This window comes from Coloeus monedula, assembly GCF_965178545.1.
Source record: "Coloeus monedula genome assembly, chromosome: 11".
In the NCBI taxonomy this organism is placed as follows: domain Eukaryota; kingdom Metazoa; phylum Chordata; class Aves; order Passeriformes; family Corvidae; genus Coloeus; species Coloeus monedula.
The window spans coordinates 4,167,217-4,180,390 of NC_138791.1; the positions used below are offsets into that span (position 1 = coordinate 4,167,217).

The following is a 13,174-nucleotide window of genomic DNA, read 5'->3' on the forward strand; positions in this document are numbered from 1 at the left end:
TAATTTTAGATATGCCATATACTCCTCAGTTCCGATTACAGTTACTCTAAATTCTTTTACTTTAGCCACTGACATCACATTTGGAAATCACACAGGCTTTTCAGTTTGAGTATTTCTCCAGGTCTTCTATCCCCATATAAGGGAAGTGCTCCAAATCCTTACAAATTTATAACTGACCATAATACAGAGCTTACAGACTTCGAAATAAAAAAAAAAAAAAAAAGAGAGAGAGAGAGTCAGTTTGATTTTAGCTCTTCCCTTGCATCAGACTCTGGAACAAGAGGATGTGTCCCTGGAGGCAGCACCTGGGGCTCTCAGGGAAAGGAGCACTTACCTTCAGGATTTCTCCATCGGCATAGAGCACATACATGGTCACCTCGATGTTCTTCTGCACACTTTTGCCACCCCTTTCAAAGTCCCCCTTCTCCAGGGTCAGGTACAGGTCATTCCGGATGTCACCTGCGGGGACAGAGCGGAGCCACAGCCTTAAACTCCACAGGGACACCGGGGCCGTCCCAGTTCTATTCTGCAAATCATTTTCTGTGTTCTGCAAGACGATGGCTGATGCCCAAATCATTCCAAGCAGCAAGTTAATTGTTAATAAGGATGAACAGTTTAATATCAGTGCATCAAATCAGACCATTGTTAGTAATGCCTTTAATAATGTGAACTCAGGATCAACACTGGCTTTAATTGTGTAAGTGGGGAAGGGAAAAAACCTCTTACTCCTATACTTTGCCTTGCTAGCTGAGCTGGAAGTGTCAGGCTAAGCCTGACAAAACATCCTTAGCTTCAGACTTCCTATTTCCAATATATTTTAAGAAAAATAAGTATTTTTGTGACGATCAGCATAACATTATGTTCAGTTAGCCCTTCAAGGATTTTCTGTATTTTCATAATTTCCTTTTATCATAACAACAAAATATAAGCAGCCTTTTTGGGAAACTGGTCACAATTCAGTTCAGCTGGATTAAGAAGGAATTATAAATGTAGTTTTTGCTAGATTTCTGGCTGGCCTCTGGTATCCATATGCATGGCTATATGAAAGCAGGCAGTGTGGACACTTGCCAGCTTCTCACTACGTCATTTTCAGGAGCTTTCAGACCAAATGACTATATTCAGAAATAGAAATGCTTGTCTCTCAGCATCTTGTTATCCTGAATTTCACAGACTCTAGCTCACTTGGTTTAGTTTTATTTTAGAATCTGATTTGGGAAACTGCTTTCAAAACTAAAGTGGTCAATTCTAATGCCTACACCAAAAGGACAGCAGGTAACACCTATTTTTCTGTAAGGTTTAGTTACTGTCACCATTTTATGATGGTCCACACTTAACACTTTTTTTTATCTACTTGCCAGAAAGGCAAACGTACTAAAGGGCAATATATAAAAATACCCAAAAAATTAAAATAAAAATTTAAACCCTTTCAAGGCAAGTATTTTGTTAATCAGCCTCAAGACACTAAATAACGAAGTAATGGAATGGTTATCCAGCAAAGCAGAGACTCCTTCAATGTCTGACTTCTTCCACTTGGAGAAGCTGATGCAGTTAAATCTGTGTATTAATCAGAAGCACAATGAAATAAGGCAGCATTTGCTTTCAGGCATTGAGGGACATCCTTTTGTGCCCCTCAAAGCAGCACTTCACATTCTTCCTCAAGTCTATAACCCCACAGAACTTGTTCCTTAATCAGCTGTAGGGACAAACAATAGAAGCTTTCAGTCCTGCCTTTACTTTCAATTTTATTTCTGGAGATAAGTACAACGCTTTCAGCATGGAAAATCCAGCTCTGTGGCTGCCAGTCATGTGAATGGGAATCTGTGTGCAGAATGTGCTGCTTTTGCCATGAGCCTCCCTCTCCTGCAGGTTCAGTGCTGGGAACACCTCCCAGCCAGAGGCTGAGCTGCCAGGGGTCATTAAAGAGAAAAGATGACAGCAAGAGCCTGGTGCAAGACCCTGGATATTCGATCTGGTTTTGCTCATCAAAGCACAGCCATCAAATGCAACAATCCACGGGCCACAATAAGAGAAAATTATCTTGGGGTTCCAAACCAAGCTGAGTTACCTCTATCCTGATTATAGGGACAGCAAGGAAATAAAAAACTCATCGCAAAATATGGTTTAAGTTGGGCCTTTTGTTTTGAAAATCCTCCTGCTTAACAGACTCCATCCCTTTTTCTCAGTGGTTTGCACCATTAGGAAAAAAGTTTCAATTTGTATGCTGTAGATCTTAACAGAAATTAATAGTACTCACTATAATTAGCATTTTGGAGCTCCCTGTTTATGACCTCTTTTCTGGAAGGCAGCCTGGCTACACAAAGTCTAATGTCAGATAGCAAATCATTTTCCAGCCTAAATTAAAGGCAGCAGTTGGTTATATATAGCATCTTATCTTCTATTAAGCTTAACAGGAGGGATATTACTCCACTAATTAAAAAAAAATGCCTTTGGGGTGGGGCGTAGAAGGATCTTAAAACCAGTGGACTTGCACAAAAATTAAGGGAAAAGATGGGAAAAAGTATTACAGTGAAGTATAACACTGCATCTTCTCTTGTAAAAATAGTCTGTGGGATCTTAAAAAAATAGAAAAAGTCACTACATACAGTAAAAATAGGAAGTAAATCTAACAAAGACAAAAAGCATGTAACCATCAGGTATGGTGATTATTTTGGTGACAATCACCTTCCTAAAAGGAGCAATCTCCTTTTCCCAACATATCACTTGACCTGAGGCCTCACAAGCCTTTTTTTTTTCCTCCATTTGCTTGTGGTTTTGAAGGATTTGAGCTCTGATACCCCAGTGGGCTGCAGAGAACCCAGTGCAAATGCTTGAGCACAGAGCAGTTTATTGCAGTCTCTGCTCTGAGTGTGCAGGGCCAGAGGAACACTCAGCCCCAGGCAGGGGCAGCTGGCAGTGGCTCCACCACAGGAGCATCAGCAGGACCAGGAGTGGCCTGGTCAGCTCCAGCCTGCACTGACAGTGACGTGCCAAGGCAGGAATCTGGGCACACAAGGCTTTGCCCACATTGATTCCATCAGAAAGAGAGAAAAAATGAACTTGTTTAAGACATCAGACCGTTCATGCAAAAGACTGCACAAACAGCCCTGTGCTTGTGACAGCAAATCCTGCATTTTGGGGCAAAACCAGGCTGGTACCTCAGCTTGGACCACAGAGGCCTCAGGCCTTCCCAAAGAGCAGCACAGAGCAAAAAACTGGGTGAGCCATGGCCTCCCATCAGAACAGGAATAAAAAGTGCTACAAGGCCAGTGGGCCATGGGTATTTATAGAGCAAAGCCTGCTGATGTCATTTTAAGCTGAGGTCTCTGTGCTGGATGGCTGTCAGGGATGAACTGAACACTCCACGAGAGGTTACAGAATGGTATTTGTTTCAAAGCCCATCTCTCTACAACCGTTTTCTAGTTAAAAACAAAAGTAAACTTCTTTATAGCATTATCCATGCACTTTTTATATACATGGTTGCTGACATTAATTCCATATCAAATGCCTTGAAAGACAGTATTTTCCACAATAATATAAAAAAAATCATTTTCTGATGTGTTATGGGGCTCTTCCTTTATCAACTCCCTTCACCTTTATTGGGGTTTTGTTTGTCAGTTCTAACCTATTTACAAAGCCTAATGTCCAATGTACAGTTGTTTAAATTATAAATCAAGTATAGCTTGGGGAGGTTCACTTGTATTGAAAGGAAATCCTTTCTCATACCACCTGAAACTATTTTAATAGTAATGGGGGCAAAAAGGAGTGGTGGTGAAGGCTACATGAGCCAAATATTGATTTTGCATTCGCAGTATAAAGGAATGTACTGGAAGACTTCCAAATAGTTACTTATATTTTCAAGACTTAACAACCTGAAGCAGCCCAACAGCCACTCCTTGTCTGGTCTGCAGCAGAAGAAATGGGAGTTTATCCTGACAGGGTGTGTAGAATTTCCACTGGAAGACTGACCAGTTACTTGTACTGCAAAGTAGTAACAATTTACAGGAACTCTCTGCATGCAATCAAACACTTTTTATTCAGGGATCCTAAAGATTTTGGACTCTGAGGACAGGAACAGTCCCTGTTTTGTGCAGGAGAATACTGTATCAAAAAAGGGGACATAATTCACAGAAGTTTCTACAGGAGAAAGAAACAAATTTCTGATAACTCAATTCTAACAACTTTTTTTTCCTGAGCTGTCAATGTTTTGGGACTCTGTGGACATGTAATATATCCCTGTTGTAAACCGGGGAAAAGTGGCAGCTCCCAGCAGTCTGCACGTGTAGGTGCAGTTTCAACTAACTTAGTAAAATAGCCCTTTATCCAGAGAATATTGGATTTTTTAAAATGAAAGTTCAGTCTTACAATTTAGGCAGCCAAGGGAAAAAAAAAAATCTAAATATTAGTGTCTATGCTTAACAAATTGCTGAGCTGGTCCTATTCACTTAGGGCCCCACACTGTGATGCACTGTCTGCTGGACTCTCTAACACCCCTGGGTTTGGCATCTCTTCAAAAATAGTGGCATTTCACAGAAGAGTGAATGGGCAAGAAAGATAATCAGAGCATCTTCACAATGGCTTCTGAAGAAAACCCAAACCCGTGCATTTATGTCCCGTCTATCAATGAACAACCAGAGCCAATCTGCACCACCCCCTGACCTGAGCCAAGTTACAGCAGCTCAAACTGAGAACTTGGGCCAGCACAGAAAGGCTTTGAAGCAAAGTATAAAATGTAGAGGATTTCTATTCATGTGCAGTGTTATCACAGGTTCTGGCTGTACTCGTCCAAGCTCTTTGCAGGGGAACTGCTCTGTTTCCTGGCTGAGACTCACATTATCCCAGACATTCCCTCTCTGGATGGCTCTTCCCTGGAAGCTGCTGCTTTGGAGGGGGACCAGTGATGAGACCCTGATCTCAAACAGCAAAACTCCACCCTCACCTGGAGCTGCAGCTGCCTCCCAGTGCAAACACACAGCTCCCTGGGAAGGGCAGGGACTTCAGCACAGCTGAGGCTGACAGAAGCAGCTTTGTGCTCATCACATCGCTCTTCCAAACCAAGGGGACATGAACAAACTGGCCTTGGCTCAGGGGGAAGGGGCTCCAGCACCCCTGTCCTGCTTCCTGGCTGCCCCTCGGGACTTGTTCCCAATCTAATCCTCCCACTGTGTCACTGTCCCTGGCTTTAACAGTGACATCCCCTCTGACAGCCCTGTGAAGCCCCTCTATATTCCCACTGCATTCCTGGCACTGTCCCCCACTCTGGGGATCACATTCCACCCATTTCAGCAGCTCACTTCTCTGTCCCCTCACCAGCCAGGCAGCAGGCTTTTTTTAAGGCCTAATTCTTGAAATAGTTACAGTGAGCAACTATTAACATCATTGTGAGCAATATTACAGCAGCAAGGGGAAACAAAGCTTTTATCTGCTGCCTGTATGGCAAATTAAATTAGCTTTTTTTTTCTCTAAAGAGAACATTATGCAAGTTTAACTCCATGTGCTTCTCCAGCTTTCACTGAGGAGAACACAATTATTTCAAAGAAAAGGGACAAGCAATACTTATTATGTTATTTGCTACCCATTGTTTGGCTTCTATGTATAGAAAAGAATTTATACAATGCCCTTTTTAAATGCAGTGATTTCCCTGGAATAGTTGCCTTTTGGTAGTAGGAAGTTGTTTTTTAATGCTTTTTGTCTCCTCTAACTTTCCATTTCCACAAGTTTATTTATGACAATAATACTTTTATTCTCCCTGTAGACACTTTTCGGTGATAATTATGACATAATTATGTCTTTTGGTCTCGTTAACACTCTTGCCATTCTGAGAATGGCTGATGGATTTTACCACGTTCTTTCCTTAATGTATTTTTGCCATGACCTTGTGCTCACTGACTGAACAGATGCTGAGATGTTTCTCTCCTGTTTCTCACTGATTCACCTGTCACAGTTACTAAATTTGCCTGAAACCCTGTGGTATGAAGATAAACAAAGTCTCCACCTCTCTGTTACCAAAGTTTCCCTGTGATGTTATGATTCACTGTCTTTACCAATCCCAACATTCCATGGAAGATATGAAAATGGGAAAAAAGCAAGCAAAAAGCAGACATGACACAGAAAAGCAGAAACTTACACCCAACAATCTTCATCTCTGCATCAGAAACAAAGGGGAGAGAATAAAGGGAAAGGAACAGGAGAGAAGCCAGGAAATTAAGACAAGGAGAGAGAAAAAAGAGAAAGAAACATCACTCACAAGTCGGAGATGAAGCATGCACTTTTCATCAGAGGATCAAAGGAAAAGACAGAATACTTATCAGCACATGGGGAAGGGGAGGGATGTCCTTGGGGGACTGACAAACGCCAAGCCTATGCAACAGATTTCTGCCCAGCAAGTCCTGCACAAAGCCCAGCTGCAATCCCCAAGGAGCAGCACAGGCCTCACTGCTCCCAGCTCTGGGAAAGGTAAAATTGGCAGGATCAGATGCACGGCCTTAAACTCAGGAGCAATTTAGAAAAGGAATAAAAGAAAAAAAAACAAACCAGCAAACCACAAATGAACAAAACTCCACCATAACTTCTTTAGGAGGCTGGTTTGACTGAATCCCTTCTGATTTTGCCAAAAAAAGATAACTGAAGTCTTTATGATGCTCTTGTCAGGATCACAACACAGTAGGAAACAAAGAACATTTTATCTTCACAAAAGGCAGGAAGCATTGTTTTGTAGAATATTAAGTTTGTTCTCCATAACCATGCAAGGTACAAGCCCCTGAAGACCAGTTTCACTTTGTTTCTTAATGATGACCAGCTACCACTGATGTTGCTCATATCTGAGGGACAGAGAAAGAGGGCTTGATACAGGGAGCTAATGCTACAGTTTAGAAAACAAAACGGGGTAGGAAAACTGTAATGAGACACAGCTACAGAATTTTAATAGTTAAGATGCACACATGTGAAAGGATTTCCTGTTTAAAAAAAAAAACAACGTTCAAACCTATGACCAAAAGAATTAAGTTGAAATGCTGGAGCTATTTACTTTTCAACAAACAGATTTCTTGGTTCAGCAGAATGATCACTGCTTATTTTAACAGTGCCAGCTGATGTAGCCTTTATTAATTTATTCATAATAACCATTTTTAAACCACACTGCCTTGAAAAATCTGTATCCACTTGCAAAATACATGTCCTGAACTTTCTATGCGGTTTTCTGGAAGAAGAAACCCTGTGTTTAATGACAAACAGTTCTGAAGCAAAGCAAGGAAGAGGTAGTTTGACAAAGCCTATTAAAGCAGCAGACATGGTTGAGAACTGCTAATGTGCATGACAGGCTTCAGTCTTTGGTTGGGGGTTTTTTGTTTCTTTTTTTTGTCATGTGTGTCCCCAGTGAATTATTTTTCAACTTTAGACAATACTCATAAAGCTAAGGAAGAATGTTTGATCCTGGCTGTAGCAACATAAGCACCAAGTCAATTGACAGATATTCCTTGTTCATGTAGCTGGGCTAATCCACCTGAAAGGTCACACAACCCAAATGTTTTATCCTGGATGTCAGGCAAACTCCAACCCCAGTTGGATCTGTTGTTGTACACAACAACAGGCAAATATCTGCTATCACTTGAGTATGTCAAACATACTCTGATTTCCAAAAAAAACCTGATTAGTAATTAGAGTGAACACTGTTTGCTGCACCAGTGGAGTTCCACTAAATTTCAATCTCCTCATCTTCCAGAGATTTCATTATTCTGGAGAATACCCAAGACAGTGAAAGCCTTTGTTTAGAGCCCCATTCATGACTATTCCTCTCTTCACAGCTCCTCTCTACTCTGGCAATGTCCTCATTTATAATTAAAATGAAAGTTCCTTCACACTTCCTCAACTGCTTTTCTTTTCTTACCTGGTGTTTACAGACAGGTACAAACTGCCTTTCCTCACAATAGAAGCATTATTCTCATAATGCCTAAAGCTTTGTATCTAAACTCTCTATATGAAAACCTCTTGTAGCACACCTGGAATCAAGGAGAAGTTCTGTGCTCAGATCCTCTAGAGAGGCAGGAAGCATTTAATAGCAGAATGGTGATATTTTCACACATTTGTTTCTATCAATCAGCATTTTGAGCAGATATATATATGTGTGTGTGTATATATGTATATGAGTCCAATTCCAAACAGTCTATCATCTTAAAACCCCAGTGTTTTCTCCAAGAACTGTGGTTCTCACAAAGAAAATCTGGAAATTTGAATTAGCTGTAACAAACAGAGAATTTTAAAAGCTTAGGGCAGGAGTACGTTTTGTATGAACACTGCTGATCTGTTTGCTCAAGCCCTAGCCCAAAGCCTTGCCCGAGCAGCAAATTCAGGAACACACTGTGCACTTTGCAGAGAGGGCCAGGGCCTGGAAAACAAAGTTCCTCAGGGGAACACTGAGGACACGAAGCTGTTCTTCAGCTTCAGTGGCCTGAAGCACCTGAGGCACAGCTCTATCCACAGAAATGGAGGATCAAGCAGTTCTTGCAGGAGAATTAATTCCCTTACACAGGTGTGTAAATGTGACACATCCAGCTGTGATCTCAATTACAGCAGATCACCTTGCAGCTGCTGTGTTTGTACATCAATTGGCAATAATTCATCTTTTCCCTATTTGATTGCTTTGGGTTATGCCTGGAACTGCTATAAGGTCACTAAGAACCAACATTTGTAATTGGCTTTATAGCCCACATCCTCTGCTGCTCTGTTACCACCATTTTCAAGCTCATTAGTAAATAAACACACGTTGTTCAAAATCCTTTGACTTTAGTTTCTAGAAATGCTTCCCACCTACTCCCTATTTTATTGTCGTTTCTGCAGAGCTTCCATAACAAGGCTACAACAACTTCTGGTACTGATGTCTCACTGCAGCCTTTTGAGTAACAAAATCTGATGCTTTTCCCATTATGCTTTCACCAAATTTCCCATGTCTGTAAAGTCATCCTTGGGCTTGCTTATCATAGCAATGAAGTAATAGTTCAAATGCTACTAATTAGCAAACCCATTTCTCACCACACTGCAGAACTCAAGCCAGTGTAACACCAGGTTTTATGGGGTTGCATGACTGGCCACATTCTGGGTTCTTCTCTAAGTGAATTCTTGGCCGTGCTGGATCTGCCAAGCCAAGAAGCATCTCCAGCTGCTGCTCCAGAGGTGAGGAGCAGAGGAAGCACAGCAGTGCTGCAGCCGAGACATTGCACAGACCAGCTGCTCCATGAGGCCAGAGGGAAAATCTGACCAGATCTGCACCTTCTCTACTTCTCATTACAAAAGGATCACGTGCACTCAGAAACATCAAGGTTGCAAAGTATAAGCTCTTTTCCTCCAGGATTTGGACTGCTGGGAAGAAGAAATTTCATGCATTTAAAAATCTCTATGCTGAGTGTACAAGAGGGATATTAACTGGCAGGGGTTGTAGAGACTATCAGAACAATCTTTCCAGATCCCCTTCTATCCATTTTATTTTAACACCTTCTATCACTAGAATGTCTGTTGCTGACCATGTTTTAGCATTTGCCTACCCAAATCTGGCATTCACTGATAAATAAGACAACCCTGTTACGAGTCTCACTCAAGTCAAGTCCCCATCCCAGCTGCACTTGAGTGGTAGAGTACAAGACAGAATGACCAGTATTTTCAGCTTGGAGCTGCTGTGTTTACCTGGCATTATAACATCAGGAAATCCCAACTTCCTGGTGACAGAAACGCCTCTGTTAAAGATCATGGGGTTCTCCCTTCGGATCTGCTCCATGTCACCACGAAGAAGCTGAAGAGATATTATAAGTCCTGGAAAAAAACCGAAGAGGTTCATTGTTTCTGCCCTAAAAATCAGATTCTGTGTGTACAAAGTGTGCAGGTAAACTAATGTATTGCTCCACAGTTAATTTAATACAATATATAAACACAGCTCTTTTCTCCCTTGGAGTACCTGAAAATTAAAATGGAAGAAACAAAACTGTTAAAAGGGATCAGTTAAGAGCACAAAATTATATTAAAATACAAGTCTTAACAATCAGAATATTTAATTTTGCAGACATGTCCCAGGCTACAGAAAGTACTTCCATCACTTCTGTTCCTCACATGCAGCAGGTTACAACACATGTATGAGCAATGCCACCTCTGTCTGAGGGACCATCAACCACAGAAAGCTCTGGAACATCTCTCAAGTGCCTTCAATCCTGCTTAATACCATGGAAAAACTTAAATCTCAAAGTGTATCTGTTCCACTCATTTCTTTAACTGCTTCATAGAAGGATGTTGATTTTAATGAAATTCCCAGCAGTTCCTCAAGATGTTTCAGGAGTGCCAACTGGCCAAACTGACTTCAGCAACCACCTCTGTTGTTCGGTGTATCATCTGAACAGCTGGACTAGGAATAATTACACACTTAATCTCAGCCCAGCTGTTTTCTCTAGTTGCTTTTAATTTACAACATAGGAGAGTGCATTGGTAAAATTACAAAGTCCAGCATTACCATACCAAAAAATGGCAGCATTGAGCTCAGGCATTCAAGCCCAGTCTCACCTGCGGAGCACACACTACCAGCTCCAAGTACCCATGAGAATTACCTGCACAGAGCAATTTTCCACATTGTTTATCCCCTTCAGTGTCACTTGGTCAAGAGTTCCTTGTGTCCTCTCTGTTCACTGCCCAGAACAGCACACACCAAACCAAACCCTGCCTTGGATGAACAGTTTTGCACAAGCCATCCAAAGTCCTACTCTTTCCTAAGCTCAATATCTGGGCTTTGTGACCAATATTTAGTCACCATTAGTTACCAGGGGAACGAAACCAGGAGTATCATGTACCTCCTACCCACTTCCTGCCTTCTCCCCTTGAAATAATTTTCAAGCCTGTTGTTTGGCTTCAGCCGAATTTGGCAAATAAGTGGATATCCAGATTACATGAGGATTGTATAAATTTAATGAATACTGGCAGTTGGGATGAAAAAATTGAGCAAAAAGCCTTAAAATGAAGAAAAAGGGAGGCAAACCAGCCAGCTGGACAGTCAGCATGTATATACTCAAAAGCTGCCAAAACATGGACTTGCAACTGCCCAGCTGAGTAGGCAGGAGAGCACTGCAGGGAAAACACAGGCTTCGAAACCATGGAAAAAATTCAAACCCTTTGAATACCATGTACAAGGGTGTCTGTGTGTCCAGAAGGTTTCACAGCACACAAGAGACACGTGTTCATTAGGAATCAGTCTTGACTATTTTTGTCACTTACAGGAAAACTTGTTCATTTTATATCCTTGTCTGCTATTAAAAACAAACGAATGAAAATAAATTTTAAAAATTCCAGGGTCAAAGGACTGGAGCAGATTTGGAAGTTCAGACATGTTGCCCAAGTTTTCAAAGTTGTAAACAATTTAGGAAGATCTTTTAATGATGACTAGTGAATAACTTTAACAGGAGGAACAGCATGGAATGAAACCAGCTTTACACACAGTAAAATTCCAAACCTGCAAAATGTTTTATTTTCTTATTGTTGTGCTTAATCTCTTCTATGGGAGCGTGCACTGCATATTCCACTACAGCATCTCAATATGCAAATAAGTGAAATTAAGACAAATTCAGTATTTGGACATCACCATGATTCAGACACTTGGTAATGAATGCAGAACTGGCTGTAATGAAGCTGAACTGTATCCTATCAGCTGCTTCATTTGGAGTAGGAGAGCAGTGATATCTCTGAATTAGCAACTACAGACATCATTACATGAGGTAAACAGATAAGACAGGATTTACTTTCCCTATTTATCTGTCATTAGCTACGAAAGGAAAACTTCACATCTCAGTGAATTTCTCTGCTACAAATAATCAGCAGTTTCCTAAAGGAGATGTTCAGCTGTTGTTCTGACAAACAAACACAAGGAAATATTTACCATAGTTGGAGCTGGGGGCTGTGTATTTGGTGCTGGACTTGCGGATGATATTTTCATGGATCTGGCACCATTCGTTTTCATTGTTACACCTAAAATAGAAGAACACTAATTCAAGTTAAATGCTTTCTCGTCTTGGAACACGAGAGTCAACTTGGCTGTAGAGATAATATGAAAGCTTGTACAGGGTTTGGATGAATGAGAGAAATCCCACGTAACTTATTTTTAAAGTGGAAGGGGACAAAATATTTCCTAATAGTTATGTCCTTTCAATGGACACTTTGGAGCTGGTGGTGACTCTCCTGTCACCAAAGCCATCTTTCCACTTTTCAGATTATGACAGAATCAAGAAAGCTCTGGACACTCTGTCTGAATTCTGTGCATGTAGAAAATGAGTGCTACATTTCTGTCCAGGATCCAAAGCACAGCATGCAGGAATTGCAGTGCCACTGAGACAGGAGCCAAGGAAACCAGCTCCACGTTCTGAGTCCACAGGCTACTGTCCCATAGGATGGGAGAGACCTCAGACTGGGGAGAGAAAGGCAAACAACTGAAGTGACCCTCTTTATCAAGCTTTTACATGAAAGATGAGCCATATAATCTTCTCTCATGTGAAAAAAACGGCACCTTTACTACAAACAGTGCTATTGGTTAAAAAAGAAAGGAAAAGCAGTGTGTTGATCAAGTCTAACTGCATTTTAAATTCAACTGTGCTTTATTTAAATCACAACAGCAAGATTCAATGATTCCCCATGAAGTCAGCAATTTTTAACTCAGCAGCAATTGTGAATCTCATTTCTCCTGAAAAGCAATTGAATTAAACAATTTAATTAAACCTCTGTCCTATTGACTCTTAAAGGTTAAAAAAAAAAGCTAATACTCTAAGCTTTCAGCTCCTGGGAGTTTTAAGAAATAAGTCACTTTGTAAAACTTCTCCAAGGATATTACCATTTTTTCCCTTTTTTGCTTCCCCCCAAGAGCACAACATGCCAGCACAACCAGGGTTAGACACACACCAGCTCCTGTGAAGACAGTGGGGATGTTTTGGTTTGCTGCCTTATGTAACTGAAGAACAGCATGGCAGAAGGAATTCAGGCTCTCTACAAGTAGTAATCTCCTGCAGCTTCAGTATTGCAAAACCATGTGCTGCCAAGATTAATGAGGTAAGCCCCAAAGCCTGCGATGGCACAACTATTGACACCCCCAAATGTTCTTAGAACAGCAAAAAGAACAGAGACAACTTGGACCAAATGAAATAGAAAACGTCTGTGTCCTTAA

At 41.1% G+C, this 13,174-nt stretch overlaps 1 protein-coding gene across 1 annotated transcript in view; it reads right to left on the reverse strand.

The window, feature by feature from the left end:
• DOCK3 (dedicator of cytokinesis 3) overlaps positions 1-13,174 on the reverse strand; it is a 184,509-nt gene that overhangs the window by 68,358 nt on the left and 102,977 nt on the right. Inside the window, exons 13-15 of the mRNA XM_082288519.1 lie at positions 11,900-11,988; positions 9,673-9,798; positions 335-459 (exon numbers count right to left, since the gene is read on the reverse strand). Of these exons, the coding sequence (XP_082144645.1) occupies positions 335-459; positions 9,673-9,798; positions 11,900-11,988 (340 nt within the window). The remainder of the gene's footprint in view (positions 1-334; positions 460-9,672; positions 9,799-11,899; positions 11,989-13,174) is intronic.